General features: G+C 38.8%; 2 protein-coding genes and 1 long non-coding RNA gene across 3 annotated transcripts; all 3 read left to right on the top strand.

Annotated features, from left to right (window-relative positions):
- Positions 1 to 1,085: 1,085 nt before the first annotated feature.
- LOC134204893 (RNA-binding protein spenito-like) lies at positions 1,086 to 1,880 on the top strand (the record flags this gene model as incomplete). The annotated part of the gene is made up of 1 exon (XM_062679691.1): positions 1,086 to 1,880. A coding segment is annotated over one exon (534 nt), but the record flags the coding sequence as incomplete, so codon positions are not given.
- An 18,055-nt stretch (positions 1,881 to 19,935) lies between these two features.
- Positions 19,936 to 21,360, top strand: LOC134204892 (uncharacterized). The gene is made up of 3 exons (XR_009978007.1): positions 19,936 to 20,001; positions 20,499 to 20,630; positions 20,698 to 21,360. It is a non-coding gene; the product is annotated as an uncharacterized LOC134204892 (long non-coding RNA).
- A 756-nt stretch (positions 21,361 to 22,116) lies between these two features.
- Positions 22,117 to 22,691, top strand: LOC134204891 (uncharacterized). Its single transcript, XM_062679689.1, has 3 exons — positions 22,117 to 22,214; positions 22,302 to 22,424; positions 22,529 to 22,691. The coding sequence occupies exons 1-3, from the start codon at positions 22,147 to 22,149 to the stop codon at positions 22,659 to 22,661; spliced, it is 324 nt and encodes a 107-aa protein (XP_062535673.1). The 5' UTR covers positions 22,117 to 22,146; the 3' UTR covers positions 22,662 to 22,691.
- The last annotated feature ends 4,112 nt before the right edge of the window (positions 22,692 to 26,803 follow it).

A 26,803-nucleotide genomic window follows, 5' to 3' on the forward strand; every position in this document is an offset into this window, starting at 1 on the left:
CTCACGGTAATAGGAAATGACGAACGTGGTCGGCAAATTCTCATTTGCCTGATATTTCGTCAACATTTGACATTTCTCGCGCTTAGTTTCATAGGGGCGTAACTGTATTGATCGATTTCTCTTAATCGATTTTATATTTTGGTAATAACTCAATTGTTTTAAAACCTACAACCGTGATTATCGATTCTGGTGCATGATACATTCATCCTTTATCGCACCAAACCATTAAATCATCGACACACTAGCGCAATTCACTACAATAATAAAACGAAAACATCGACGAAAAGAAATCGATCAATACAGTTACGCCCCTATGAAACTAAGCGCGAGATTTGCATTGTTTTTCTAACTTCTGATTGCCGAAGATCAGCAAAGAAACTGAATCACCGAAATTTGGTAACATATTTTGCAATTTGAATCGGAGAAATAATATATTAGCCGAGATTCGGAAAACCGTAAAACCATTGACGAATACATAGACCGAAATGTCCGGTACAAAACCATCAGAAAATCGGGCACCATGTCTTCTTCTTCATTTTGAAGAAAATATTGTAGATCCAGTTGAAAACCGAACTGAGCTCTCGCGACAATCGCATTTTCTCCCATTTCCGAATGTCGCATGATGCCGCATAGATACGCACTACTCGCGATGCAGTTGCGACATCCGGAAATGGGAGAAAATGCGATTGTCGCGAGAGCTCAGTTCGGTTTTCAACTGGATCTACAATACCCCTCGTGGGTGACGAATTACATAAATATTGTAGATCCAGTTGAAAACCGAATTGAGCTCTAGCGACAATCCCTTTTTCTCCCATTAACGAATGTCGCGACTGCATCGCGAGTGGTGCGCATGATGGCGCACGGCTATGGCATAGATGCGCACTACTCGCGATGCAGTTGCGACATCCGGAAATGGGAGAAAATGCGATTATCGCTAGAGCTTAATTCGGTTTTCAACTGGATCTACAATATTTTACGAACGCTGACTTACCCCCCTCTTGACGTTTTGACAGTTTGTTTGTTTTTCTCCCTCACCTTGTGACGTCGTTTCGGTTCGTTTGTTGTTTGTTCGTTTCGTTACTCAGTTGGAGCGTGAGTTCGACCGTTTTGGTGCCATCAAAAAGAATGAATATAACAAAGGGGACACCCAGGCCTACATTCTGTACGATTCTATTGATGCTGCTACGGCTGCTGTGAAGGAAATGCGTGGATTCCCGTTAGGGGCACCGGATCGTCGTATTCGTATCGATTTTGCTGATAACGGAACAGCACCATCGTTCTCGAAGAACAGTGGAGGTTTTGAGGAAGGCGGTGAGTATCGTCGCGGCCCCGACTACGAATATCCGGAAGGCGGTGCATCATACGAGGAAAATTCATCGTACGGCTATGGTGGAAAACCGTTCCGCGGCCGTGGAGGATTCCGCGGACGTGGTGGTTTCCGTGGCGGTTTTCATCGTGATGGCCCACCGCACCACGGGGACAATGATGAATGGCGTCGATCAGGAGCCGATGGCGAATATGATTCACGCCGTCGTTCTGGATCACGTGAACCAGGAATCGATAGATCTCGTTCCCGTTCACCGAAGCGACGCAGTCTTGTAGGAATGGCATGTTATTGAATGCAAGAACGTTACCAGAAGTGGCACGGAAATCTACCACAGCAGGTATCTGGCACCCCCAATCCTACCCCCTACGTTTGACAATAGCCAACATCTTTGAGTTTCCCATTGTTCTATTGAAATTGGGTTTCCCACTGACAATTCTATTTTGTAAACAAACCATTATTCCGAACTGATTTTTTCCAAATGGATGTAAATATTTTTCACCATTTTTCGAGAACTTGTGCGAAAGTATGAATGCGAGGTGTGTTTGATCAAGAATATTGATGCCTTTAATAAATTTTCATATTTCAATCGGCACCAAGCGCTCTACTTCGCCAAAATATCACGATATTTGTAACATATTTTCAATGGGAGGTTTTCGATTACTATGATTACGTCTTCGTGTTAAATTAATCGATGATTTTGATGCTGGCATCAAAAACATGGCCGCTTCGCAGACCCCTGTACCACAGTCTGACAAGGGGCGCTGATTTTGCAGATTTCTCTATTCCCCGCCAAGTTGCACCTAACGGACGGAGACAACGGAATAGTGGACAGCCTGATGAAGAACGAGGAAGGTAAACACCACCTTCGTATTACTCAGCGACTACGCCTCGATCAACCCAAGTTGGAAGATGTGCAGAAGCGCATATCGACGTCATCGTCGCACGCAATCTTCCTCGGCCTGCCGGGATCGACGTCATCGGTAGCATCGTCGGATGATGCCAGCGTTCAGACGCGTCCACTGCGTTATCTCGTGTCCTACCTGAAGCAGAAAGAAGCGGCCGGCGTTATATCCTTACTCAATAAAGAAACGGAAGCAACTGGTGTGCTCTACTCATTCCCGTCATGCGATTTTTCGACAGAATTGTTAAAACGAACATGTCTGGTAATCGTGATGGTCCGAGGAGGAACAATCCTCTGAAGTGCCTTCTTTCTGGTATTGCAGCAACTACCTAGTCCATATTGGCACAGCATACAACATGGCTGGTCTAAAAATTTATTTGTAAATCAAAAGTTTGTTCTTATGACAAAGTTTTGATTTTCTGTTTATAAGTGGCCACTTAATATATTTGTTACATTTGGCTTGAAGGCCTACAATGTGAATTTTAAAAGTTAATTTTTGATCTAGCAGAAGTCCTAAATATTTAGAATTCTGATAGTTTACCTGCAGTGAGCGATCTGATAAATAATTTTGGATCAGTTTAATAGCTGGTTGGTTGTTTGCTCATTGTTTGTTGATTGCTTCATTGTTTGTTGGTTGATTGATTGGTTGCTTGATTGGTTGGTTGGTTGGTAGAATGATTAATTGGTTGGTTGCTGCTTGATTTGTTAGTTGGTAGAACTGTTGAATGGTTGGTTGCTTCACAGTTGGTTGGTTGCTTGATTGGTTGGTTATTTGATTGATTGGTTGTTTGACTGGTTGATTGATTGGTTGGTCGGCTGGTTAGTTGATTAGTTGTTTTGTTGGTTGCTTGAATGGCTGATTGTTGGGTTGCTTGATTGGTTGATTGGTAGCTTGCTGGAATGGTTGATTAGTTAATTATTCAGTTGATTGATTGCTTGATTGGTTGGTTGATTAGTTGATTGCTTAATTAGTTAGTTGGTTGATTGTTGGTCGGTTGTTTGATGGGTTGATTAGTTGTTTTGTTGATTGCTTGATTGGTAAATTAGTTGGTTGGTTGCTTGATTTGTTAGTTGGTAGAATGATTGATTGATTGGTTGGTTGCTGCTTGATTTGTTAGTTGGTAGAACTGTTGAATGATTGATAGTTGGTTGGTTGCCTGACTGGTTGATTGATTGTTGGTCGGCTGGTTAGTTGATTAGTTGTTTTGTTATTTGGTCGATTGGTTGGTTATTTGATTGATAGGTTGCTTGACTGGTTGGTTGATTGGTTACTTGATTAGTTGGTCGGCTGGTTAGTTGATTAGTTGTTTTGTTGGTTGCTTGGATGGCTAATTGGTTGGTTGCTTGATTGATTGATTAGTTGGTTGGTTGCTTGATTATTGGTTGGTTGGTTGATTGGTAGCATGCTTGAATGGATGGTCGTTTGATTGATTAAGTAATTTGGTTTATGGGTTGCTGCTCGATTTGTTAGTTTGTAGAATGGTTGGTTGCTTAATTGGTTGATTCGCTGGTTGGTTGCTTGATTGCTTGGTTGATTGGTAGCTTGCATTAATTGTTGGTTGCTTGATTGTTGGTTGGTTGCTTAACTGGTTGATTGGTTGGTTGCTTGATTGGTTAGTCGGCTGGTTAGTTGATTCATTGTTTTGTTGGTTGCTTGGTTGATTGGTTAATAAGTTGATTGGTAGCTTGCTTGAATGGTTGGTTGTTTGATTAGTTAGTTGATTGATTCGTTGGTTATTTGGTTAGTTGGTTGCTGCTTGATTTGTTAGTTGGAAGAATGGTTGATTGGTTGGTTTCTTTTTTGTTTATTGATTACTTGATTGGTTGGTAATTTGGTTGATTGGTTGCTTGACTGATTGATTGATTGGTTGGTCGGCTCGTTAGTTTATATGTTGTTTTATTGGTTGCTTGAATGGTTGATTAGTTGGTTGGTTGAATGATTGCTTGGTTGATTGGTAGCTTGCTTGAATGGTGGGTTGCTTGATTGCTTGGTTGATTTGTAGTTTGCTTGAATGGTTGGTTATTTGATTGATTGCTGCTTGATTTGTTAGATGGTAGAATAATTGATTGGTTGGTTGATTGCTTGCTTGATTGGTTGGTCAGCTGGTTAGTTGACATGTTGTTTTGTTGGTTGCTTGTTTGGTTGATTAGTCGATTCGTTGCTTGATTGATTGGTAGCTTACTTGAATGGCTGATTGCTGGATTAGTTGGTTGGTTAGTTGGTTGATGGATGGCTTTACCGTTTGATTGAATGGTTGGTCGGCTGGTTGGTTGATTAGTTGTTTTGTTGGTTTCTTGATTGGTTGATTAGTTGATTGATTGATTGATTAGTTGATTGGTTGAATGCTGCTTGATTTGTTAGTAGGTAGAATTGTTGATTAGTTAGTTCCTTGATAGTTGGTTGTTTGGTTGCTTCATTGTTTGTTGGTTGATTGATTGGTTATTTAGTTGAATGGTTGCATGATTGGTTGGTTGATTGATTGTTGGTTGGTAGAATGATTAATTGGTTGGTTGCTGCTTGACTTGTTAGTTGGTAGAACTGTAGAATGGTTGGTTGGTTGCTTGATTGGTTGTTTGACTGGTTGATTGATTGGTTGGTCGGCTGGTTAGTTGATTAGTTGTTTTGTTGGTTGCTTAAATGGCTGATTAGTTGGTTGCTTGATTGGTTGATTGGTGGCTTGCTTGATTGGTTGGTTGCTGGAATCGTTGACTAGTTAATTATTCAGTTGATTGGTTGATTGATTAGTTGATTGGTTGATTAGTTGGTTGGTTGATTGTTGGTCGGTTGCTTGATGGGTTGATTAGTTGTTTTGTTGATTGCTTGATTGGTAGATTAGTTGATTGGTTGCCTGATTATTGGTTGGTTGCTTGATTTGTTAGTTGGTAGAATGATTGATTGATTGTTTGGTTGCTGCTTGATTTGTTAGTTGGTAGAACTGTTGAATGGTTTATAGTTGGTTGGTTGCTTAAGTGATTGCTTCATTGTTGGTTGGTTGCTTGACTGGTTGATTGATTGTTGGTCGGCTGGTTAGTTGATTATTTGTTTTGTTGGTTTCTTGGTTTATTGGTTAATAAGTTGATTGCTAGGTTGCTTGATTGGTTAGTTATTTGGTTGATGGGTTGGTTGGTTGCTGCTTGATTTGTTAGTTGGTAGAATGGTTGACTGGATGGTTGCTTCATTGTTGGTTGATTGATTGATTGGTTGGTAATTTGGTTGATTGGTTGCTTGAATGGTTGATTGTTTGGTTGCTTGATTGGCTGGTTGGCTGGTTATTGATATGTTGTTTTGTTCGTTGCTTCAATGGTTGCTTGGTTGGTTGATTAGTTGATTCGTTGCTTGATTGATTGGTAGCTTGCTTGAATGGCTGATTGCTGGATTAGACAATCAAGCAACCAATCAACTAAATAAACAAACCAAGCAACCAACAAACAATGAAGCAATCAACCCAACCAATTAAGCAAACCAGCCAACTATCAAGGAACCAACTAATCAACAGTTCTACACACCAAAATCAACAGTTTTTCAGCAAAATGCTTTACTGAAGAATTATCAGCAATTTTGAAACTTACTGAAAATCAGTATACCGATTTGTCTTAACTGAAAATCAGCATACTTTTCTAGATTACTGATCGTTCAGCGTTTTTTTCGACGGGCACTGCTGTCAAACTTTAGGAAAAATTAGCCATTTTAGCTTAGTGATTTCTTTTCACAATTATTGTTTTATGTAATATTTGTCATTTTAATCCATGATGAAACCGGTAAGTAGGGGAAATGACGGCTTTGGCAGGTTTTGTTCTATTATTGGCAGGGGGTTTTTTATGACTGACTAGGCTCAAATTTGGCCTAAACATTTTTTGCATATCAAAGAATATTGTGGCCAAATTTCATAAAATATTACAAAAAACAATAATTGTGAAAAGAAATCACCAAGCTAAAATCGCTAATTTTTCCTAAAGTTTGACAGCAGTGCCCGTCGAAAAAAACGCTGAACGATCAGTAATCTAGAAAAATCGGTACATATACTGATTTTCAGTAAGTTTCAAAATTGCTGATAATTTTTCAGTAATGCATTTTGCTGAATTTTTTTTATGATTTTGGTGTGTATCCAACCAATCAATCAATCAATCAACTAATCAACCAATCAGAAAACCAAAAAAAACAACTAATCAACCAATTGATTGTTGGTTGGTTGCCAATACAACCAACCAATCAGGTTATTTGATTGATTGGTTGCTTGCCTGGTTGATTGATTGGTTGGTCGAGTTTAGGACTCTCCATTTAATTCCACCAATTATTTTGACATCTTTGCAGATACGTATTTCGACCACAACTGTGTGGTCGTATTCAGTGTCTCGTACTCGACTCGACTGTTTTGTTGCTTGCTTGATTAGTTCGTAGGTTGGATAATTGATTGGTTGATTGGTAAATTGCTTGATTGGTTGGTTGATTGATTGGTTGGTTATTTGGTTGATCGGTTGATTGGTTGCTGCTTGATTTGTTAGTTGGTAGAATGGTTAATTGGTTGGTTGGTTGCTTGATTGTTGATTGGTTCTCAATCATACCAACTAATCAGGTTATTTGGTTGATTGATTGACTGGTTGATTGATTAGTTGCTTGATTGGTTGGTCGGCTGGTTAGTTCATATGTTGTTTTGTTGGTTGCTTCAATGGTTGATTGGTTGGTTGCTTATTTGGTTGATTAGCTTGTTGGTTGATTAGTTAGTTGGTTGATTTTTAGCTTGCTTAATTGGTTGGTTGCTGGATTAGTTAATTGATTGGTGGTTGGTTACTTATTTGGTTGATTGGTTGCTTTACTTGATTGATTGGTTGTGGTTATTTAGTTGATTGGTTGGTCGTTTCGTTAATTGGTAAGTTGTTTAGTTAATTGGTTAATTAGTTGGTTGGTTGCTTGATTGGTAGCTTACTTGATTCGTTGGTTGCTGCTTGATTTGTCAGTTGGAAGTATGGTTGATTGATTGGTTGCTTGATTGTTGGTTGGTTACTTCATTGTTGGTTGGTTGGTTGACTGGTTGATTGGTTTGGTTGCTTGTTGGTTAGTAGGCTGGTTAGTTGATTAGTTGTTTTGTTGATTGCTTGGTTGATTGGTTAATAAGTTGATTGCTAGGTTGCTTGATTGGTTAGTTATTTGGTTGATGGGTTGGTTGGTTGCTGCTTGATTTGTTAGTTGGTAGAATGATTGATTGGTTGGTTGCTTCATTGTTGGTTGATTGATTGATTGATTGGTAATTTGGTTAATTGGTTGCTTGACTGGTTGATTGTTTGGTTGCTTGATTGGCTGAACGGCTGGTTAGTTGATATGTTGTTTTATTGGTTGCTTGGTTGGTTGATTAGTTGATTCGTTTGCAGATTGATTGGTAGCTTGCTTGAATGGCTGATTGCTGGATTAGCCAATCAAGCAACCAATCAACTAAATAACCAACCAAGCAACCAACAAACAATGAAGCAACCAATTAAGCAACCAGCCAACTATCAAGGAACCAACTAATCAACAGTTCTACCAACTAACAAATCAAGCAACAAACAACCAATCAACCAATCAAGAAACCAAAAAAACAACTAATCAACCAATCAGCCGACCAACCATTCAACCAACCGGTAAAGCAACCCATCAACCAAATAACCAACCAATTAAGCTACCAACCAACTAATCCAGCAATCAGCCATTCAAGCAAGCTACCAATCAATCAAGCAACGAATCAACTAATCAACCAACCAAGCAACCAACAAAACAACATATCAACTAACCAGCCAACCAGCCAATCAACCAGTCAAGCAATTAATCAACCAAATTACCAACCAATTAATAAATCAACCAACAATGAAGCAACCAACCAATCAACCATTCTACCAACTAACAAATCAAGCAGCAACCAACCAACCAATCAACCAAATAACTAACCAATCAATCAACTAACCAATCAAACAATCAACAAAACAACTAATCATCTAACCAGCCTACTAACCAACAAGCAACCAACCAATCAACCAGTCAAGCAACCAACCAACAATTAAGCAACCAACAATTCAAGCAAGCTATCAATCAACCAAGCAATCAAGCAACCAACCAGCCAATCAACTTATTAACCAATCAACCAAGCAGCCAACAAAACAACTAATCAACTAACCAGCCTACTAACCAATCAATCAACCTGCCAAGCAACCAACCAATCAACCATACTACCAAATAACAAATCAAGCTGCAATCAACCAAATAATCAACCAAGCAATCAAGCAACCAACCAACCAATCAAGCAAGCAACCAACCAATCAAGCAACTAACCAACTAATTAACCAATCAACTAAACAACTTATCAATTAACGAGACGACCAACCAATCAAGCAACCAATCAACTAAATAACCACAACCAACCAATCAACCAAATAAGTAACCAACCATCAATCAATCAACTAATCCAGCAACCAACCAATCAAGCAAGCTACCAATCAACCAACTAAGTAATCAACCAATCAACCAACAAGCTAATCAATCAAATAAGCAACCAACCAATCAACCATTCAAGCAACCAACAAAACAACTAACAAGCCGACCAACCAATCAATCAATCAGTCAAGCAACCAATCAACCAAATAACCTTCCAATCAATCAATTAAGCAACTAATCAACCAATTAAGCAAATAACCATTCAACCAACTAACAAATCAAGCAAGCAACCAACCAACCAGTCAACCAATCAAGCAACCGAATTACCAACCAATCAATCAACTAACAAATCAAGCAACCAACAAGCTAATCAACCAAATAAGCAACCAATCAACTTTTTTTTTTGCAACAATTTTGATTTTACTTATATGGAGAACAACAATTTGTCTTTTATTTCACCGTGAAAAGCTTGAGCAGAATTTAAAAATAAATCCTAATCAAGCAACCAACCATTCAAGTAAGGTACCAATCAACTTATTAACTAATCAACCAAGCAACCAACAAAACAAATAATCAACTAACCAGCCGACTAACCAATCAATCAGCCTGTCAAGCAACCAACCAATCAACCATGCCATACTACCAACTAACAAATAAAGCAGCAGCCAACCAAAAAATCAACCAAACAATCAAGTAACCAACCAGTCAAACAAGCTATCAATCTACCAAGCAATCAAGCAACCAATCAACTAATCAACCAATCAAGCAACCAACCAACTAATTAACTAAGCAATCAACAAAACAACTTATCAACTAACCAGCCGACCAACTAATCAACCAATCAACTAAGTAACCACAACCAATCAATCAACCAGTCAACCACTCAAGCAACCAGCCATTCAACCATTCAAGCAAGCTACCATACCAATCAATCAACCAAGCAACTTAGCTGAGTCGATTGATGTGTAACAATATGGATCTTCGGGCCTCTCAACAAAAGTTCGTTTTGAAGTGATCTTAAAATAGGTATGTATTCGTAATCATTACGGTAATTTATTACATATTACGGTAGTGTGGGCAGCAATGCGAGTCACCAAGTCATGCAAATGTATCTCCGTAAATATAATCAATGAAAATGAAAAATTGAGCGCATCTGGCGAATATTGTTTCCATTAGCTGTTTCACTAATTTTCTGCTCTCGACGAGTTTCCGAATTTGGCGAGACAATATTCTATTTTTCTTCTTTGGAGGATCTGAGCGCCGGCGTTCTCATAATCTTCTGCATCGGTAGTCGTAGTAAAGCAAATGTTGTATTCCTGAACCCCTTTATTGGTTCCAACACAAGGCCGTCGGAGTATGCCACCATATTTTTAGGTTTGCGACGATCAACAGCTGCTTCCGGTTTCTATTTATTATCGAATGACTAGGTAAAACCGTAACTGCTTTCAGACATTGAACTGAAATTCCGTTCTTAGCAAACCATGAAACTTTGGTAATCAATACCTTCTTCTTCTTATTGGCATTACACCCCACACTGGGACAGAGCCGACTCGCAGCTTAGTGTTCATTAAGCACTTCCACAGTTATTAGTGAGCTAGCTACCAATCAACCAAGCAATCAATGAACCAATCAACTAATCAACCAATCAAAGAATCAATCAATTCACCATTCAAGCAATCAATAAAACTACTAATCAACTACACAAGCAACCAAATAAGCAACTAACCTATCGAGCAACCAACCATTCAAGCCTACTTCCAATCACTCAAGCAACCAATTAACCAATCAAGCAACTAATCAATCAACCAACCCATCAATTAAGCAACCATCCAATCAATCAAGCAAAAAACCAATCAACCAACTAATCAATCATTTAGGCAAGCTACCAAAGAACTAACCAACCAATAAACCAATTAGGCAAACCAACCTACCAAGCTAACTACCAATCAAGTAACCAACCATTCAGCCAACTAACAAATCAAGCAGGGGCCCTCCTTAGCCGTGCGGTAGGAGGCGCGGCTACAAAGCAAGACCATGCTGAGGGTGGCTGGGTTCAATTCCCGGTGCCAGTCTAGGCAATTTTCGGATTGGGAATTGTCTCGACTTCCCTGGGCATAAAAGTATTATCGTGTTAGCCTCATTATATACGAATGTGAAAATGGTAACCTGGCTTTAGAAACCTCACAGTTAATAACTGTTGATGTGCTTAATGAACACTAAGCTGCGAGGCGGCTCTGCCCCAGTGTGGGGATGTAATGCTAATAAGAAGAAGAACAAATCAAGCAACCAATCAATCGAGCAACCAATTAACCAATCAACTTTATAAGTAAAGAATGAAGTTACCAACTAAACAATCGAGCAACCAATCATACAAGCCCACTTCCAATCAATCAAGCAAACAATTAACCAATCAAGCAACTAATCAATCTACCAACCCCCCAACTAAGCAACCAACAAATCAATCAAGTAACAAACCAATCAAGCAATTATCATTTAAGCAAGATACCAGTGAACTAATCAACCAATAAACCAATCAAGCAACCAACCATTCAAGCAAATTACCAATCAAGCAACCAATCAATAAAGTAACCAATTATCCAATCAAGCAACTAATTAACCAGCAAAATAAACCAAACAACAAACGAATCAAGTAACCAACTAATCAATCAAACAAACAATCATTCTAACCCACTTCCAATTAATCATGCAACCATTAACCAATCTACCAATCAACCAATCATCCATTCAAGCAAGCTACCAATCAACTTCCAACCAATCAACCAATTAAACATTTAACCAACTAACAAATCAACTAATCAATCAATCAACCAACCAACTAATCAACCAATCAAGCAACAAAAAAACAAATAATCAACTAACCATCAGACCAAAAAATCAAGCAACCAATAAATCAACTATTTAAGCAAGCTACCAATTTACTAACCAACCAATAAAACAATTAGGCATTCAAGCGAGCTACCAACCAACCATTCAACCAACTAACAAATCAACCAACCAACCACCCAATTATTCAACCATTCAAGCAACCAACAAAACAATCAATCAACTATTCAAGCAAGCTACCAATAAACTAAATTAGGCAACCATCCTATTAAACAACCATTCTATCAAGCATCTTACGAATCAACCAAGCAACCAATCATTCAACCATTCAAGCAAGCTACCAATCAATTAAAAATTAATCAAGCAACCAATTAACCTATCAAGCAACTAACCAACCAATCAAACAACTAACCAATCAAGCAAACAATCATTCAAGACCACTTCCAATCAATCAAGCAACCATTAACCAATCAAGCAACTAACGAATCAAACAAGCTATCAATCAACCAACTAACTTATCAAGCAAATAATCATTTCACCAACTAACAAATCAATCAATTAACCAATCAACCATTCAAGCAACCAACAAAACAACTAATCAACTACCAAGCCGACCAACCAAATAACCCACCAATTAAGCAACCAATTAATCAAGCAGCCAACCCATTAACTAACTAACAAATCAAGCAACCAACCAGTCAACCAATCAAGGAACTCACCATTCTACCATTCAAGCAAGCTACGATCAATCAAGCAACCAACCAACTAATAAAGCAATCAAGCAACTTAGTAATCAATTAGGCAACAAACCAATCAATTAATTTATCGAGCTGAGTCGATTGATGTATTATGTGGATTTCCGGATATCCTATTAAAAGTTCATTTTTAAGTGATCCTAAGATATGTATTCGTAATAATTAAGGGCCCTCCTTAGCCGTGCGGTAAGACTCGCGGCTACAAAGCAAGACCATGCTGAGGGTGGCTGGGTTCGACTTCCGGTGCCGGTCCAAATATTTTATATTGTACGGGAAAACTTTCACAAATATGACCTGAACCTCCAAGCGGTCACTCCGCCGACAAAAGGGATTACGATCATCGTCGCCTTCTATCAGATTTGTGTGTTTTTCTACCGAATTTGATTTGTAAAACATCTTCGTTAATAATTGTATACTTTTTCCGCCTCTTGGTTGATTATTTCAAAGAAAATCCGAATACAGTAAAACGGTCCAGGTAAATCTGAGTAGACGAGGGGGAGCGATCCAAGCCGGAGGCAGCGTTACAAAACATGTTTCTTCCTAGCAATAGTCTGAATGAGTGTTTTATTCTTACCCATAAAAAAAAGAGAATGACATAATTCCGCAAAAGTAAAGATTCTCAACAAATCGGAGATCCACTTTTGCGTACAATCCACCTACACCATACACACAACCGCTTCCGCTGTCGTTGCTGGTGGGGGCAGGGTTCTCCGCCGATTGGCGTTCGTGATACTCCTGGAAGCAGGGCGCAATGCACAAGTTCGTCTGGCACTCGGGACAGTGGTACTTGGTTTTCCGTCGCAGTATCCTCCTTGTGTTCCAGCAGAAATTGCAACTCAGCGCGGGACCCTCCCGTACCACCGGACAGTGGCTAGACCGTTGGCTGTCCAGGCCGAGTATTTCCTTCGATCGGCTGCTCATCTGTATGAGAAGATAGATCAATTCACTGTAAATACTGGCATTTAAGTACAAAACAAAGGTAAATTTTGATTCAGGAAATGTTAACACTTACCAAAGGAGACGAAGCAGACCGCGACAATTCGTCGCCTTTTATGCGAATTAAACTCAGGTCGGCAAGTAGCACTGCGGCGGTGGAGCTGGTGGTGCTGGTCGTGGTGATCGTTGTGATAGGAGCACTAGCACCTCCGGTGTACCGGCAACCTCACTTCCCAATAAATGGTGCTGGTGCTGCTGTTGGAGCGATTCCATATCGGAAACGAGAACAACCGTTGGACTCGATGTGCGATCGGTTTTCAGATGAAAACAAAAATGAAAATGACAACTGTTGTCATTTTCATTTTTGTTTTTATGGTTCGAATTGAGGGGCTTCTCAATGGTCGAGTGATTGTAATAATTGTAATCCGTCACTCCCCAGGGGTATATAGTGGTGCCCGGAAAAATGGCCACCCCTCCGTCTATGTATTCGTCAATGGTAAAACGTCAAATACAAACTTGTAACAACAAGGCACAAAAAATAAAAAATAAATGGATTCAAGTACTTTTCGGTTCTTCGAGGAAATGTATTTTGTGTAAGTATTCCATTATTAAAGGCGTGAATACCACATTAAAAATGTTTATCATTTTTTTGCCTTTCTCGTATACTAAGTATACGTAAAGGCTATAATTTCACTCCAAAACCAAACTTTTGATAGAAGGCTCGGAGACCCATAGTGTTATATACCAATCGACTCAGCTCGACGAATTGAGGTGATGTCTGTTTGTGTGTATGTATGTATGTGTGTGTGTGTGTATATGTGTATGTGTACAAATTTTGTAGACACACTTTTTGGAACTTAGCATTACCCGATTTACTCGCAACAAGTTGCATTCGACGGGGAATGCGGTCCCATTGTTTGCTATTGAAAATTGGCCTGATCGGACATTGCATTTCGGAATTATTGAAAAATCATTGTTTTTTCCCAAGGGTCCCCCCTTGGAAAAAAAAATTTAAAACCAAAAAAAAAAATTTTTCTAGAATGGTGGGAATGCATAGTAATTAATGCAAAAGTATGCAAAATGATAGAAAAAATGCAATCTATCCCCCTAAAGTGCTTTTTTGACCTTTCCTATGTGATTTTTTCAGAACATTTTACGATGCACGAGAAAGGCATCATCGCCGCTAGGTGGATTAATCTGGGTTTTTTGCAGTTAGTTTGGATTGTATATAACCCTGATTAAATCAAACCACCATCATTGAACACGTGTATTAGTATCGAAGGTGGCAGATGCAAGATGCAATTCCGCTCCATTCACGCAATGTACTATTAACCAATCATTTCGAAAACATGCCAAGTTTACCCACCGGAAGATGATGTACAAAATTAAGATGTGTTGTTATTCAAAATAAATATATTTACTTCATATCTTTATTGTTTGTATTTGTTTTGCCTTTCTCGTATACTAAGTATACGGTAAAGGCTATATGATCGCTCCAAAAACAAACTTTTTATAGAAGGCGCGGAGACCCATAGTGTTATATACCAATCGACTCAGTTCGACGAAGTGAGGTGATGTCTGTGTGTGTGTGTGTGTGTGTGTGTGTGTGTGTGTGTGTGTGTGTGTGTGTGTGTGTGTGTGTGTGTGTGTGTGCGCAAAACTGCTCAAAAATGTCACTAATTTTAAGGCACTTAGCCTCAACCGATTTGCTCGCAACAAGTTGCATTCGACGCAGAATCCTGTCCCATTGTTTCCTATTTGAAATTGGCCAGATCGGACTATGGGATCAAAAGTTATGGCCAAAATACAAATTCATACGAAAAAATCGCGTAAAAAATGTCACTCATTTTTCGGGCACTTATCCTCAACCGATTTGCTCGCAACAAGTTGCATTCGACGCAGAATCCTGTCCTATTGTTTCCTATTTGGAATTGGCCAGATCGGACTATGGGATCAGAAGTTATGGCCAATATACAAGTTCATACAAAAAAATCGCGTAGAAAATGTCACTCATTTTTCGGGCACTTATTCTCAACCGATTTGCTCGCAACAAGTTGCATTCGACGCAGAATCCTGTCCCATTGTTTCCTATTTGAAATTGGTTAGATCGGACTATGGGATCAGAAGTTATGGCCAAAATACAAATTCATACGAAAAAATCGCGTAAAAAATGTCACTCATTTTTCGGGCACTTATCCTCAACCGATTTGCTCGCAACAAATTGCATTCGACGCAGAATCCTGTCCCATTGTTTCCTATTTGAAATTGGCCACATCGAACTATGGGATCGAAAGTTATGGCCAATATACAAATTCATACAAAAAAATCGCGTAGAAAATGTCACTCATTTTTCGGGCACTTATCCTCAACCGATTTGCTCGAAACAAGTTGCATTCGACGCAGAATCCTGTCCCATTGTTTCCTATTTGAAATTGGTTAGATCGGACTATGGGATCAGAAGTTATGGCCAAAATACAAATTCATACGAAAAAATCGCGTAAAAAATGTCACTCATTTTTCGGGCACTTATCCTCAACCGATTTGCTCGCAACAAATTGCATTCGACGCAGAATCCTGTCCCATTGTTTCCTATTTGAAATTGGCCACATCGAACTATGGGATCGAAAGTTATGGCCAAAATACAAATTCATACGTAAAAATCGCGTAAAAAATGCCACTCATTTTTCGGGCACATATCCTTAACCGATTTGCTCACAACAAGTTGCATTCGACGTAGAATCCTGTCCTGTTGTTTCCTATTGAAAATTGGCCATATCGGACTATGGGATCGAAAATTATACCATTTTTGCCTTTCTCGTATACTAAGTATACGGTAAAGGCTATATGATCGCTCCAAAAACAAACTTTTTATAGAAGGCCCGGAGACCCATAGTGTTATATACCAATCGACTCAGTTTGACGAATTGAGGTGATGTCTGTGTGTGTGTGTGTGTGTGTGTGTGTGTGTGTATGTGTGTGTGTGCGCCAAACTATGCAAAAATGTCACTCATTTTTCAGGCACTTCCTCAACCGATTTGCTCGCAAACAAGTTGCATTCGATGCAGAATCCTGTCCCATTGTTTCCTATTTGAAATTGGCCAGATCGGACTATGGGATCAGAAGTTATGGCCAAAATACAAATTCATACAAAAAAATCGCGTAAAAAATGTCACTCATTTTTCGGGCACTTATCCTCAACCGATTTGCTCGCAACAAGTTGCATTCGACGCAGAATCCTGTCTTATTGTTTCCTATTTGAAATTGGCCAGATCGGACTATGGGATCAGAAGTTATGGCCAAAATACAAATTCATACAAAAAAATCGCGTAGAAAATGTCACTCATTTTTCGGGCACTTATCCTCAACCGATTTGCTCGCAACAAGTTGCATTCGACGCAGAATCCTGTCCCATTGTTTCCTATTTGAAATTGGTTAGATCGGACTATGGGATCAGAAGTTATGGCCAAAATACAAATTCATACGAAAAAATCGCGTAAAAAATGTCACTCATTTTTCGGGCACTTATCCTCAACCGATTTGCTCGCAACAAGTTGCATTCGACGCAGAATCCTGTCCCATTGTTTCCTATTTGAAATTGGCCAGATCGAACTATGGGATCGAAAGTTATGGCCAAAATACAAATTCATACGAAAAAATCGCGTAAAAAATGTCACTCATTTTTCGGGCACATATCCTTAACCGATTTGCTCGCAACAAGTTGCATTCGACGTAGAATCCTGTCCTGTTGTTTCCTATTGAAAATTGGCCATATCGGACTATGGGATCGAAAATTATACCATTTTTGCCTTTCTCGTATACTAAGTATACGGTAAAGGCTATATGATCGCTCCAAAAACAAACTTTTTATAGAAGGCCCGGAGACCCATAGTGTTATATACCAATCGACTCAGTTCGACGAATTGAGGTGATGTCTGTGTGTGTGTGTGTGTGTGTGTGTGTGTGTGTGTGTGTGTGTGTGTATGTGTGTGTGTGTGTGTGCGCAAAACTACTCAAAAAATGTCACTCATTTTCGGCACTTATCCTCAACCGATTTGCTCGCAACAAGTTGCATTCGACGCAAAATCCTGTCCCATTGTTTCCTATTTGAAATTGGCCAGATCGGACTATGGGATCGAGAGTTATGGCCAAAATACAAATTCATACGAAAAAATCGCGTAAAAAATGTCACTTATTTTTCGGGCATTTATCCTCAACCGATTTGCTCGCAACAAGTTGCATTCAACGCAGAATCCTGTTCCATTGTTTCCTATTTGAAATTGGCCAGATCGAACTATGGGATCGAGACTTATGGCCAAAATACAAAATCATACGAAAAAATCGCGTGAAAAATGTCACTCATTTTTCGGTTACTTATCCTTAACCGATTTGCTCACAACAAATTGCATTCGACGTAGAATCCTGTCCCGTTGTTTCCTATTGAAAATTGGCCATATCGGACTATGGGATCGAAAATTATACCATTTTTGCCTTTCTCGTATACTAAGTATACGGTAAAGGCTATATGATCGCTCCAAAAACAAACTTTTTATAGAAGGCCCGGAGACCCATAGTGTTATATACCAATCGACTCAGTTCGACGAATTGAGGTGATGTCTGTGTGCGTGTGTGTGTGTGTGTGTGTGTGTGTGTGTGTGTGTGTGTGTGTGTGTGTGTGTGTGTGTGTGTGTGTGTGTGTGTGTGTGTGTGTGTGTGTGTGTGTGTGTGTGTGTGTGTGTGTGTGTGTGTGTGTGTATGTGTGTGTATGTGTGTGTGTGTGCGCAAAACTACTCAAAAATGTCACTCATTTTCGGGCACTTGCCTCAACTGATTTGTTTCGCAATAAGTTGCATTCGACGCAGAATCCTATCCCATTGTTTCCTATTTGAAATTGGCCCGATCGGACTATGGGATCGAAAGTTATGGCCAAAATACAAATTCATACGAAAAATCGCGTAAAAATGTCACTCATTTTCGGCACATACCTCAACCGATTTGCTCGCAACAAGTTGCATTCGACGCAGAATCCTGTCCCATTGTTTTCTATTTGAAATTGGCCAGATCGGACTATGGATCGAAAAGTTATGGCCAAAATACAAACTCATACGAAAAAATCGCGTAAAAATGTCACTCACTTTTCGGTACTTACCTCAACCGATTTGCTCGCATCAAGTTGCATTCGACGCAGAATCCTGTCCCATTGTTTCCTATTTGAAATTGGTCAGATCGGACTAGGGGATCAGAAGTTTGGACCAAAATACAAATTCATACGAAAAAATCGCGTAAAAATGTCACTCATTTTTCGGGCACTTATCCCCAACCGATTTGCTTGCAATAAGTTGCATTCGACGCAGAATCCTGTCCCATTGTTTTCCATTTGAATTTGGCCAGATCGGACTATAGGATCGAAAGTTATGGCCAAAATACAAATTCATACGAAAAAATCGCGTAATAAATGTCACTCATTTTTCGGGCACATATTCTTAACCGATTTGCTCACAACAAGCTGCATTCGACGCAGAATCCTGTCCCATTGTTTTCTATTTGAAATTGGCCAGATCGGACTATGGGATCGAAAGTTATGGCCAAAATACAATTCATACGAAAAATCGCGTAAGAAATGTCACTCATTTTCGGGCACTTACCCTCAACCGATTTGCTCAAAACAAAGTTGCATTCGACGCAGAATGTCTCATATTTTCTTATTGAAAATTGGCCAGATCGGACTATGGGCTTAGATGTTATGGTCAAATAACTATTTATTGTGAAAAAGAGTTCGAAAAGTCTAGCTCACTTTTTAGCACTTAGACTTTTATTTATTGACGCTCGCAACAGATTGCATTCAACGCAGAATCTTGTCCCATTGTTTTCTATTGAAAATTGGCTAGATCGGACTATGGGATCGGAAATTATGGCTGAAACACCATTTTTGCCTTTTATACGAAAAGGCTGTATGTTCGCTCAAAACCAAACTTTACAGAAGGCCTGAGACTCATAGTGTTATATACGTATAAGCTCGACGAACTGTGATGATGTCTGTGTGTGTGTGTGCGCACCAAAAGTGCGAAAAGTTTAGCTCACTTTTTTGGAACTTATCCTCAACCGATTTAATTCCAACTATAGATAGTAGAATATATAGATGAGCGAAAGCATGGCTGAGTCGATTTTTCTGCCCGTGCACACGCACATATGACGACACAGCCCTTAACGTTTCCATTGAAATCGTGACGTCATGCTCGTTTGGAGACACGTTTGACAGTTCGTTTGGAGGCAGAGGATTTATCTTCACTCATCTATATATTCCACTATCTATAAATCCACCAAGTTTCATTCGGCGCGGAATCCTGTCGTATTGTTTTCTATTGAAAATTTGGACCATGTGCACAGAAATTATGGCCAAAATATACTATGTGCTATAAAAGCGAGTAAAAAGTCTAGCTGACTTTTAATGGACTACCTCAACCGATTTACTCACAACAAATTGCATTAGATGCGGAATCTTGTTCTATTTAGAAAGTTGGCCAGATTGGACTATTACCTTAGAAATTATGGCCAAAATACTTTTTGCCTTTCTCGTGCAACAAAGTTGTACCGAAAGGCTATAATTTCTTTCCGAAAATGAACTATCGGATGTTTCCACACTGATACACTTCCCTCCCTCTTCATACGGGAGTTTGGCAGAAAGACGGTCATGAGATTTATATCATAACAAATATTGCCCTCCGCTCGCTTGATGGGAAATGACATTTTCGTTTTCTTTTGTGTAGTCAGACTTCAGTTCAATTTACATCCAAAAGTGATATCCTTAAAATATATGACTGGGTAAAATAAAACAGAGGTATGTACGTCAAAAAGATTGGAAAAGGAAACAAAAATGTCGAAATTATTAGCATATTGTAGATCAAGCTGAAAACCGAGCCGAGGTTTCGCGACAATCGCATTTTCTCGCATTTCCGGATGTTGCAACTGCATCGCGAGTAGTGCGCAACTGTGCCATAGTCGGGCACCACTCGCGATGCAGTCTCGACATCCGGGAATGGGACAAAATATGATTTTCGGTTTTCAACTGGATCTACAATATCTTTGCCATAAATAATCTGATTTTCATACACGGATAAAAATGAATAAGCGAGTTAGCTTATTATTTATTAATTATTAATATTTGTCAATTTTTATTCCCATCAAAGATTAAAAATTAAGCCCTTTTATAAGCACTGAATTGCTTTTCTATAATATAATAATTGAATTGATTTTGAAATAGTAATTTCTAATCCGAAGACTTGCCAAAATATTTTCACTTAATTTTTGCGAGGTGACGCTGCACATTCGTTTTAGTTAGTTTAGGAATATAAAAGATATTTAATTACCCTGATAATTGATCATTCTTCGATAAAGTCAACGATTGACAGACAAGCAATGAGGACTAGCCGATTTTTTCTGCAGGAACATGTTTCGCTGTGTGCACAGGTAAATCTTATTATTTTTTTAACAGACCCTTTCCAAATAAAGCTATTTCAATTCATTCCTTTCACAGGTTGATTATAGCTCATCCAGATTTTGGTGGAGTGACGGAGCTGGCAAGCAAAACTTCCGGCTCTACCTAAGCAACACGAGTCGCAACGAACAGCGACGAAAATTTTCCTCCTGCCATGCCACCTCGATGCCACCAGCAGCAACAACATGGCGAACACTAAGTTTATCCGGTACTGGACTGGAAGCTGTGAAGTACTGTGGTACTGTGCTGGAAGTCTTGACTGGACCATCGGAGAAGTAACAGATTCTGTGACCGATTGACATTATGGAATGCTTTTACCACAGAATGCTCCTCGGAATAGGCCTTTTCATGTGACACTGCCGAGACTGCACTTGTTTACAACCGCTGAACAGGCCTGCAAGTCCGAAGCTGTCACTTTCATAGAAGAACTGTCAATTGACGATAAAATCAGCTGTTTTTAAACGTCTCGTGAAAAGGCCCATACTCTCAACATGTAATACACACAATAAAAATTTAATAAATACAGACCGTTAATTAAACGAGATTCTTAGCACAGAGAACAGACATGGAGGCTCGAACAAAATTTCTTGCAAAACATGTGTAAACAAACACACCGAACCTCAACGCCATCGTCGTCGACATTGCAACTCACAATCTCATTTTGACAACATGATGGCGCTGGTATGCTCTTGCGTGCATAACGACACTAGCGCACAGTGGCATTTTTTGATGACGCTAGCGCTGATTATGCACGGGATAACGGCGACATTCCAAAGTTATTCAAAATGAACAGTAAAAAGTTATCACAGCATGGCGAGTGCAGCTTCAACGTCTGTTCTCTGTGTTCTTAGTTTCGTGCAACATTTTCCCATTTCTGATGTTTCAATTTGTTTATTTTGATCGCTATGAAAAGTCGATTGGTTGAATAAACTTAATTTAATCCTCACTAGATAAACTTCGATTAATCATTTCAAATGATTAAACTTAAATTATTCATTCGCAGCTTATTATCATATTAAGAATTACAATGAGTGGATAGATCGAATAGGGTTTTAGATTAAAATTTAATCTATTTAGCTTTTTATTTTTTATCCGTGTAGAACGGACAAAGAAATTTGTCTTTTTTACTCCTACACAGAAAAAACAAACATGGTTCTATTAAATATTTTGTCCTTTTGATTTAAAAAGTATTCAATTTTAGTGAAAATAAAAGTAAAATTTTTAAGCGTGAAAATGATATATTTATTTAAAAAGTGTTTTTTCACGATTTAGTGTGTACATTTAAAAGTTGTAAATTTCAACACAAAAATTGTACAAGTGTCAGACCATTGGAAAAAAATGTTTTGTTTTATAAGTGTCAGAGTCCAGAGTTCGTGTTTGTTTTTGTCTGAGATCAGGTTTTGATCTCAGATTTTTGTTTATAGCGCTGCAGCTGTAACGCGAAGTCTGGAAAAGGATCACGGCTGGTCCAACATCAGTCGATGCGAAATGATTCTCGGATGGATCTCGGTGTGGAATATTTCCCCCACTGCCTCTAGCATAGAATATTGTCGCAAGTAAGTTTTTCCAATATCCTATCATTTACCAGCGATTTCTTATCAGAATTCGATTTGTATACATAATGAGCTTTCGTATCTTTCCAGCAAATTGTTTGCCGTTGCTAGATCCGGCCTGCCATGGATTTCTTGTTTGGTCTTGCCTACAACTCACCATTGTCATTCCAACGTTTTTAAACATGGGTCTTTTTGCTGCCATCGCGGACAGAGGTAAGTTTTCGAAACATAATATTCATTCTTGTATTCATTGGTGTTTTATTTGCACATGAGCTTTACTGATTCACCATCAAATTTTCGTCTACTTTGTGTACCAGATCCTGTACCCGTTCGCCCATTAACGGATTAGAAATGGCTCACGCATCCTCGCACGCATATGTATTCGAAATTATCATCAAATTAGAGGGCATCAGAATCATCGCATCGGTTGGAATGGTTCGACAAGGCTAAGCTTCTTCCCTAAATAAGGCTATAACAATAATTTCGACAGTAATAAAATGTTTTCTAAAAAAAACAATTTTTTGGCAAAAGTTAATTGTCTGGAAAACCAGAAATATAAGCTGGTAGGAGAAACGGGTGGGAAAGGGAGTGGTTTTGGGAATTCTCTGAAAAAATCAATCTTTATTCTAACAGTGTTATTATTTAAGTTTGACAGTTTTACAATTTATTTCAAAAGTACATAAACTTTTATTTCAGGGGTTGCGTACCGAGTGACTATCAACTTTTTTTTTAACAGTTTTCTAACTTTTGCTCTAAAGATACACAACTTTCTACGAAAAAGAACCAATGCAACTTTTTATTTCTACCAATGGTTTTTTCAATAATACCAATGAAATTTCTTTCTGTGTAGCTACTAGCTCATCTATTTTCAAGCACACACATTTTACGAAGGTCGAGAAAGGCACCATCACCGCTAGGTGGATTAATCTGGGTTTTTTTTTTGCATTTGACATAAGAAAAGGAAGAAAAACAATCATTTGCTGAATCTCGGTAAAAATATATGCCAAAGATCTCGGTAATTCATTTGCCGATCGCCCGGTAAATTTTGACAGCTGACAAGACTACATGTTTTGCAGCTCAGTCGGCAATTTGAACTTTTAACGAGATTTTTACCGAGCTCTCAGCTGTTGGCAATCTAGCCAACAGCTCGGCAATTTATTTTGCCGGCCTCGGTAAAATAAATTAAGTGTGTAGGAGAATGCACATAAATATTATTAGTTAATGAGGGTTATGTGTGTTTCCACATACATGCTATGCGATTTCACATAGCCGTTATGTGTGAAATGCTATAGCCAAATTTATGTGTGCCACACATAATGGATATGATTGGATTTTTGTCAGTGGATTTTAATAAAAAAAACTCAAATGTGCAGCCCAATCGGGTTGTACGCAAAGGTGACGTTGAACTACGTAGCTGTATGTAATGTGAAGGTTTTCGACTTTTCTGTTCGATGAGACCAAAGCAAGCGTTTTTCGAGGCCAGGCTGAATCTGTTTCGTTGTTTATGCTGTGCTCCTAGGATTGAGTTAGCATTACGATCCGTGGTGATGATAGTGCTTAGACCAACGTTTGAAAAAGATAAAAAAATAAAATTTTCAACGTTATGGAATCAACGGGGTGCATCACGCCACGCGACGCACCAATCAGAAGCTAGGTGTAGGAATGTGCTAGGTAGGCAGAATTAGGCTATAAAACTCGAGTGCCAACGTGTCTCGTTCTCTTTACTTGTTCATTAAGCAGTGTGTAGTGGTCTTACGTTAATAAAGTGTTTCGGTATATTAAAATTAGTTTTTAAAAACGCTAAACGGTATCCAAGATCCCTAACTCAAATAATCGAGGATGAACAACACGTTATCACATATCCAAATTATCAATTGATAAAAGCTCGCTAGAGAGTAAGAATCATTAGATAATTGTATCTCGATTCATAGGATCATTGGCAAATGCTACTTTTGAACTCATTTTACTACATAACGCCAAAACACAATGCCAAGCATTCGATTGAGCTTCATTGATGAGGTTTACATTAGTGCTGTCCAGCTCGAAGTAGCTCGAAGTTGTTCCCGTCCTGCTCGTTCTTTTTTGTCAACAAATGGGCATGAGCAGGACAGGAGAAACTTCGAGCTACTTCAAGCTCTCATTGGATAGCATTATTACACTGCCAAAAATATCCATATAACATATATGTGTAGCCGTTATAAATTTTTGCAATAGCTCCACCCTAATATAATCGATATATAATCACACATAAATTAAATAATTGCTAATTCGAGACCACACATAAAGTTTATTTGGATATATATTTTATAAGTGGTTCGCGTGGAGAATGGTTATGTGTGCGCTGATATACGTCATAAGTTAAATCTATGGATTTTTGCCAATAAATATGTGTGGATTTTTAGTAGTGTAAAATGATAGTTCTGTGTTTATTATCATTTGATCACAACATTTGAAAAGTTATCCCGATGATAACTCGCCTACTTCGCACACCTGAGGAGTTCTCAAATGATAGTTCCGATAGTACCCTGGCTGATAGTGTACCGCTGCTTGACATTTTGTCAGTTTATTGATATTATTCCTTCACGTGAGTTGCGTCGGACTTTGCGTTTACTCCGGCAAAAACCAAGGAATCAGCAAAAACGAGCAGAATAAATTTTACCAAAACGCATCCACTGCGGCAGCGAAGAAGATTCGAGCCTCTACTGACATCAATAGACGTTAGCGAGAAGCTGTCGTCAAACACCCAAAAGCTTTAGAGATAAATCGCGCGTGCAAGTTAGCAGAAATTAGCTGCACCAGCTGAAAGCCCTGTAAGTTGCAATAATTTGACGTCTATGCTGGCTTGAGGTCTCCAATTAGCCTTGTGAATAAAGGCGCAGAATTCGGAGATGGCAAGATCGATCCTTGATCCGATCTTGATCCGACATATTCTCGACACTCTGGGCATAGTGTATCCATTGTATTTGTCACACAAGATACATACTAATCCAATGCCCGGCGTTGAAAGCTTTCAATTAATAAGTTAAAGAGCAGGCCAAGTTCCAGTTGGAATGTAGTGCTATGGAAGTAGAAGCTTTCAATGCAATTACGAGATTAACTGATTCAGCGAATCCGATTGCTAAACTGTTAGCAAGTTTTCAATAGTAAATATTATAATACGTAAATATTGTAATACACTGGATTCGGTGTTTACGCGAAGGATATGGGCCGCGTAAATTAAAACAACGTTAAAAACTGCGTAAACATCAAAATATGTCTGAATAAACCACGTAAATCCCATAATTCGCGTAAAAAAAAAATCGCATGAAAAGCGATTGTGTGAATAGACCCGCGTAAAAAACGACTTCAGTGTACATCGGGTATGAAGCGTTGACTCTTCCTTGATCTAATGGTCCAAGAAAAGTGAAAATCCATCGAGAAACGGCTGAGATATTAACGATCAAAGTCTATCATATTTTCGTGACGTTTTTCGATTTTTTGCAATCGTAAAGTGTACCCCAATATAGAAAAGACAGACGTAGTTCTACGTCAAAAAAGTAATAAATATTTAAATACTTTGTTAAACAATTATTTCGATAATTCCAATATTTTGAAAATCTCAAGCAAAAGCAAAACAATGAAAAATTACCCAAATTTGGGTGAAATTTACTAATAAACCGCTGTCATTCAAGTACCTATTTACGGGTGAAGCTCGGGGTGAAGTCGGTTTACTCATATATAGGTAAATGTCACTTTACCCATTAATACGTATGTGCACTTTTTGGCGATCATAGGTGTAGTGATAGCCAGAAAGTAGCCAGAAAGCTCTAAGCATAGAAAACAAGTTTACTTGTAAAGCTCGGTATCAGTCATAAAGTCAATATAATATGACGTAACGCTATTAATCAGTGTATTAGAAAACATGGCAACAGAGCACATGAAAAGATGTATGAGCTTACTCAGCCATCACTAGCGTAACATGACTGATATGTGTATAGATATGGGAAAATTGACCAAAAAGTTTCGAGTATTTTCGGCAGATGTGTTAGAGGCACATTGGTGGAATCGACGCGGCGTAAAGGCATCCAGGACCAGCGGAGCAGTTCCCGGTGACATTATAAGACCAGTGAGTAAGCGGGTGGCACCGCCCTCTGCTGGTCAAAATGTCACTGGAGGAAGCAGAATTTCCCGATGGCACCCTTTGGAGAGTGAACGGGTAGCGCCGTTTTCTACTCTGCCTTTGGACAGCCATCGGAGGAAGCTGAATTCGTTCCAATTGTGAGGTGGATAGCTGACATCCCTCCCTCAATTGGTACTTCGTTGGGTCGGTCGCGACAATAGGTACACTGCCAAAAATATCTATATAAGATATATGTGTCGCCGTTATAATTTTTTGCAATAGCGCCACCCTAATATAATCGATAAAGAACCACACATAAATTAAATAATTGCTAATTCGACATCACACATAAACTTTATTTGCATATATATTTTGTTAGTAGTTCGCGTGGAAAAGGGTTATGTGTGCGCTGATATAAATCATAAGTTAAATATATGGATTTTTGCCAATAAATATGTGTGGATTTTTAGTAGTGTACTATTCACTTATGTTT

The sequence above is a fragment of the Armigeres subalbatus genome, unplaced genomic scaffold (genome assembly GCF_024139115.2).
Source record: "Armigeres subalbatus isolate Guangzhou_Male unplaced genomic scaffold, GZ_Asu_2 Contig942, whole genome shotgun sequence".
Classification (NCBI taxonomy): Eukaryota; Metazoa; Arthropoda; class Insecta; order Diptera; family Culicidae; genus Armigeres; species Armigeres subalbatus.

What these genes read in the sequence shown, in the direction of transcription:
- LOC134204891 (XM_062679689.1), top strand. Translation starts at nt 22,147, where the DNA reads ATGATTCTCGGATGGATCTCGGTGTGGAATATTTCCCCCACTGCCTCT. An exon ending in AGCATAGAATATTGTCGCAA is followed by an intron (nt 22,215 to 22,301) that starts GTAAGTTTTTCC and finishes GTATCTTTCCAG; the next exon opens with CAAATTGTTTGCCGTTGCTA. An exon ending in TGCTGCCATCGCGGACAGAG is followed by an intron (nt 22,425 to 22,528) that starts GTAAGTTTTCGA and finishes TTTGTGTACCAG; the next exon opens with ATCCTGTACCCGTTCGCCCA.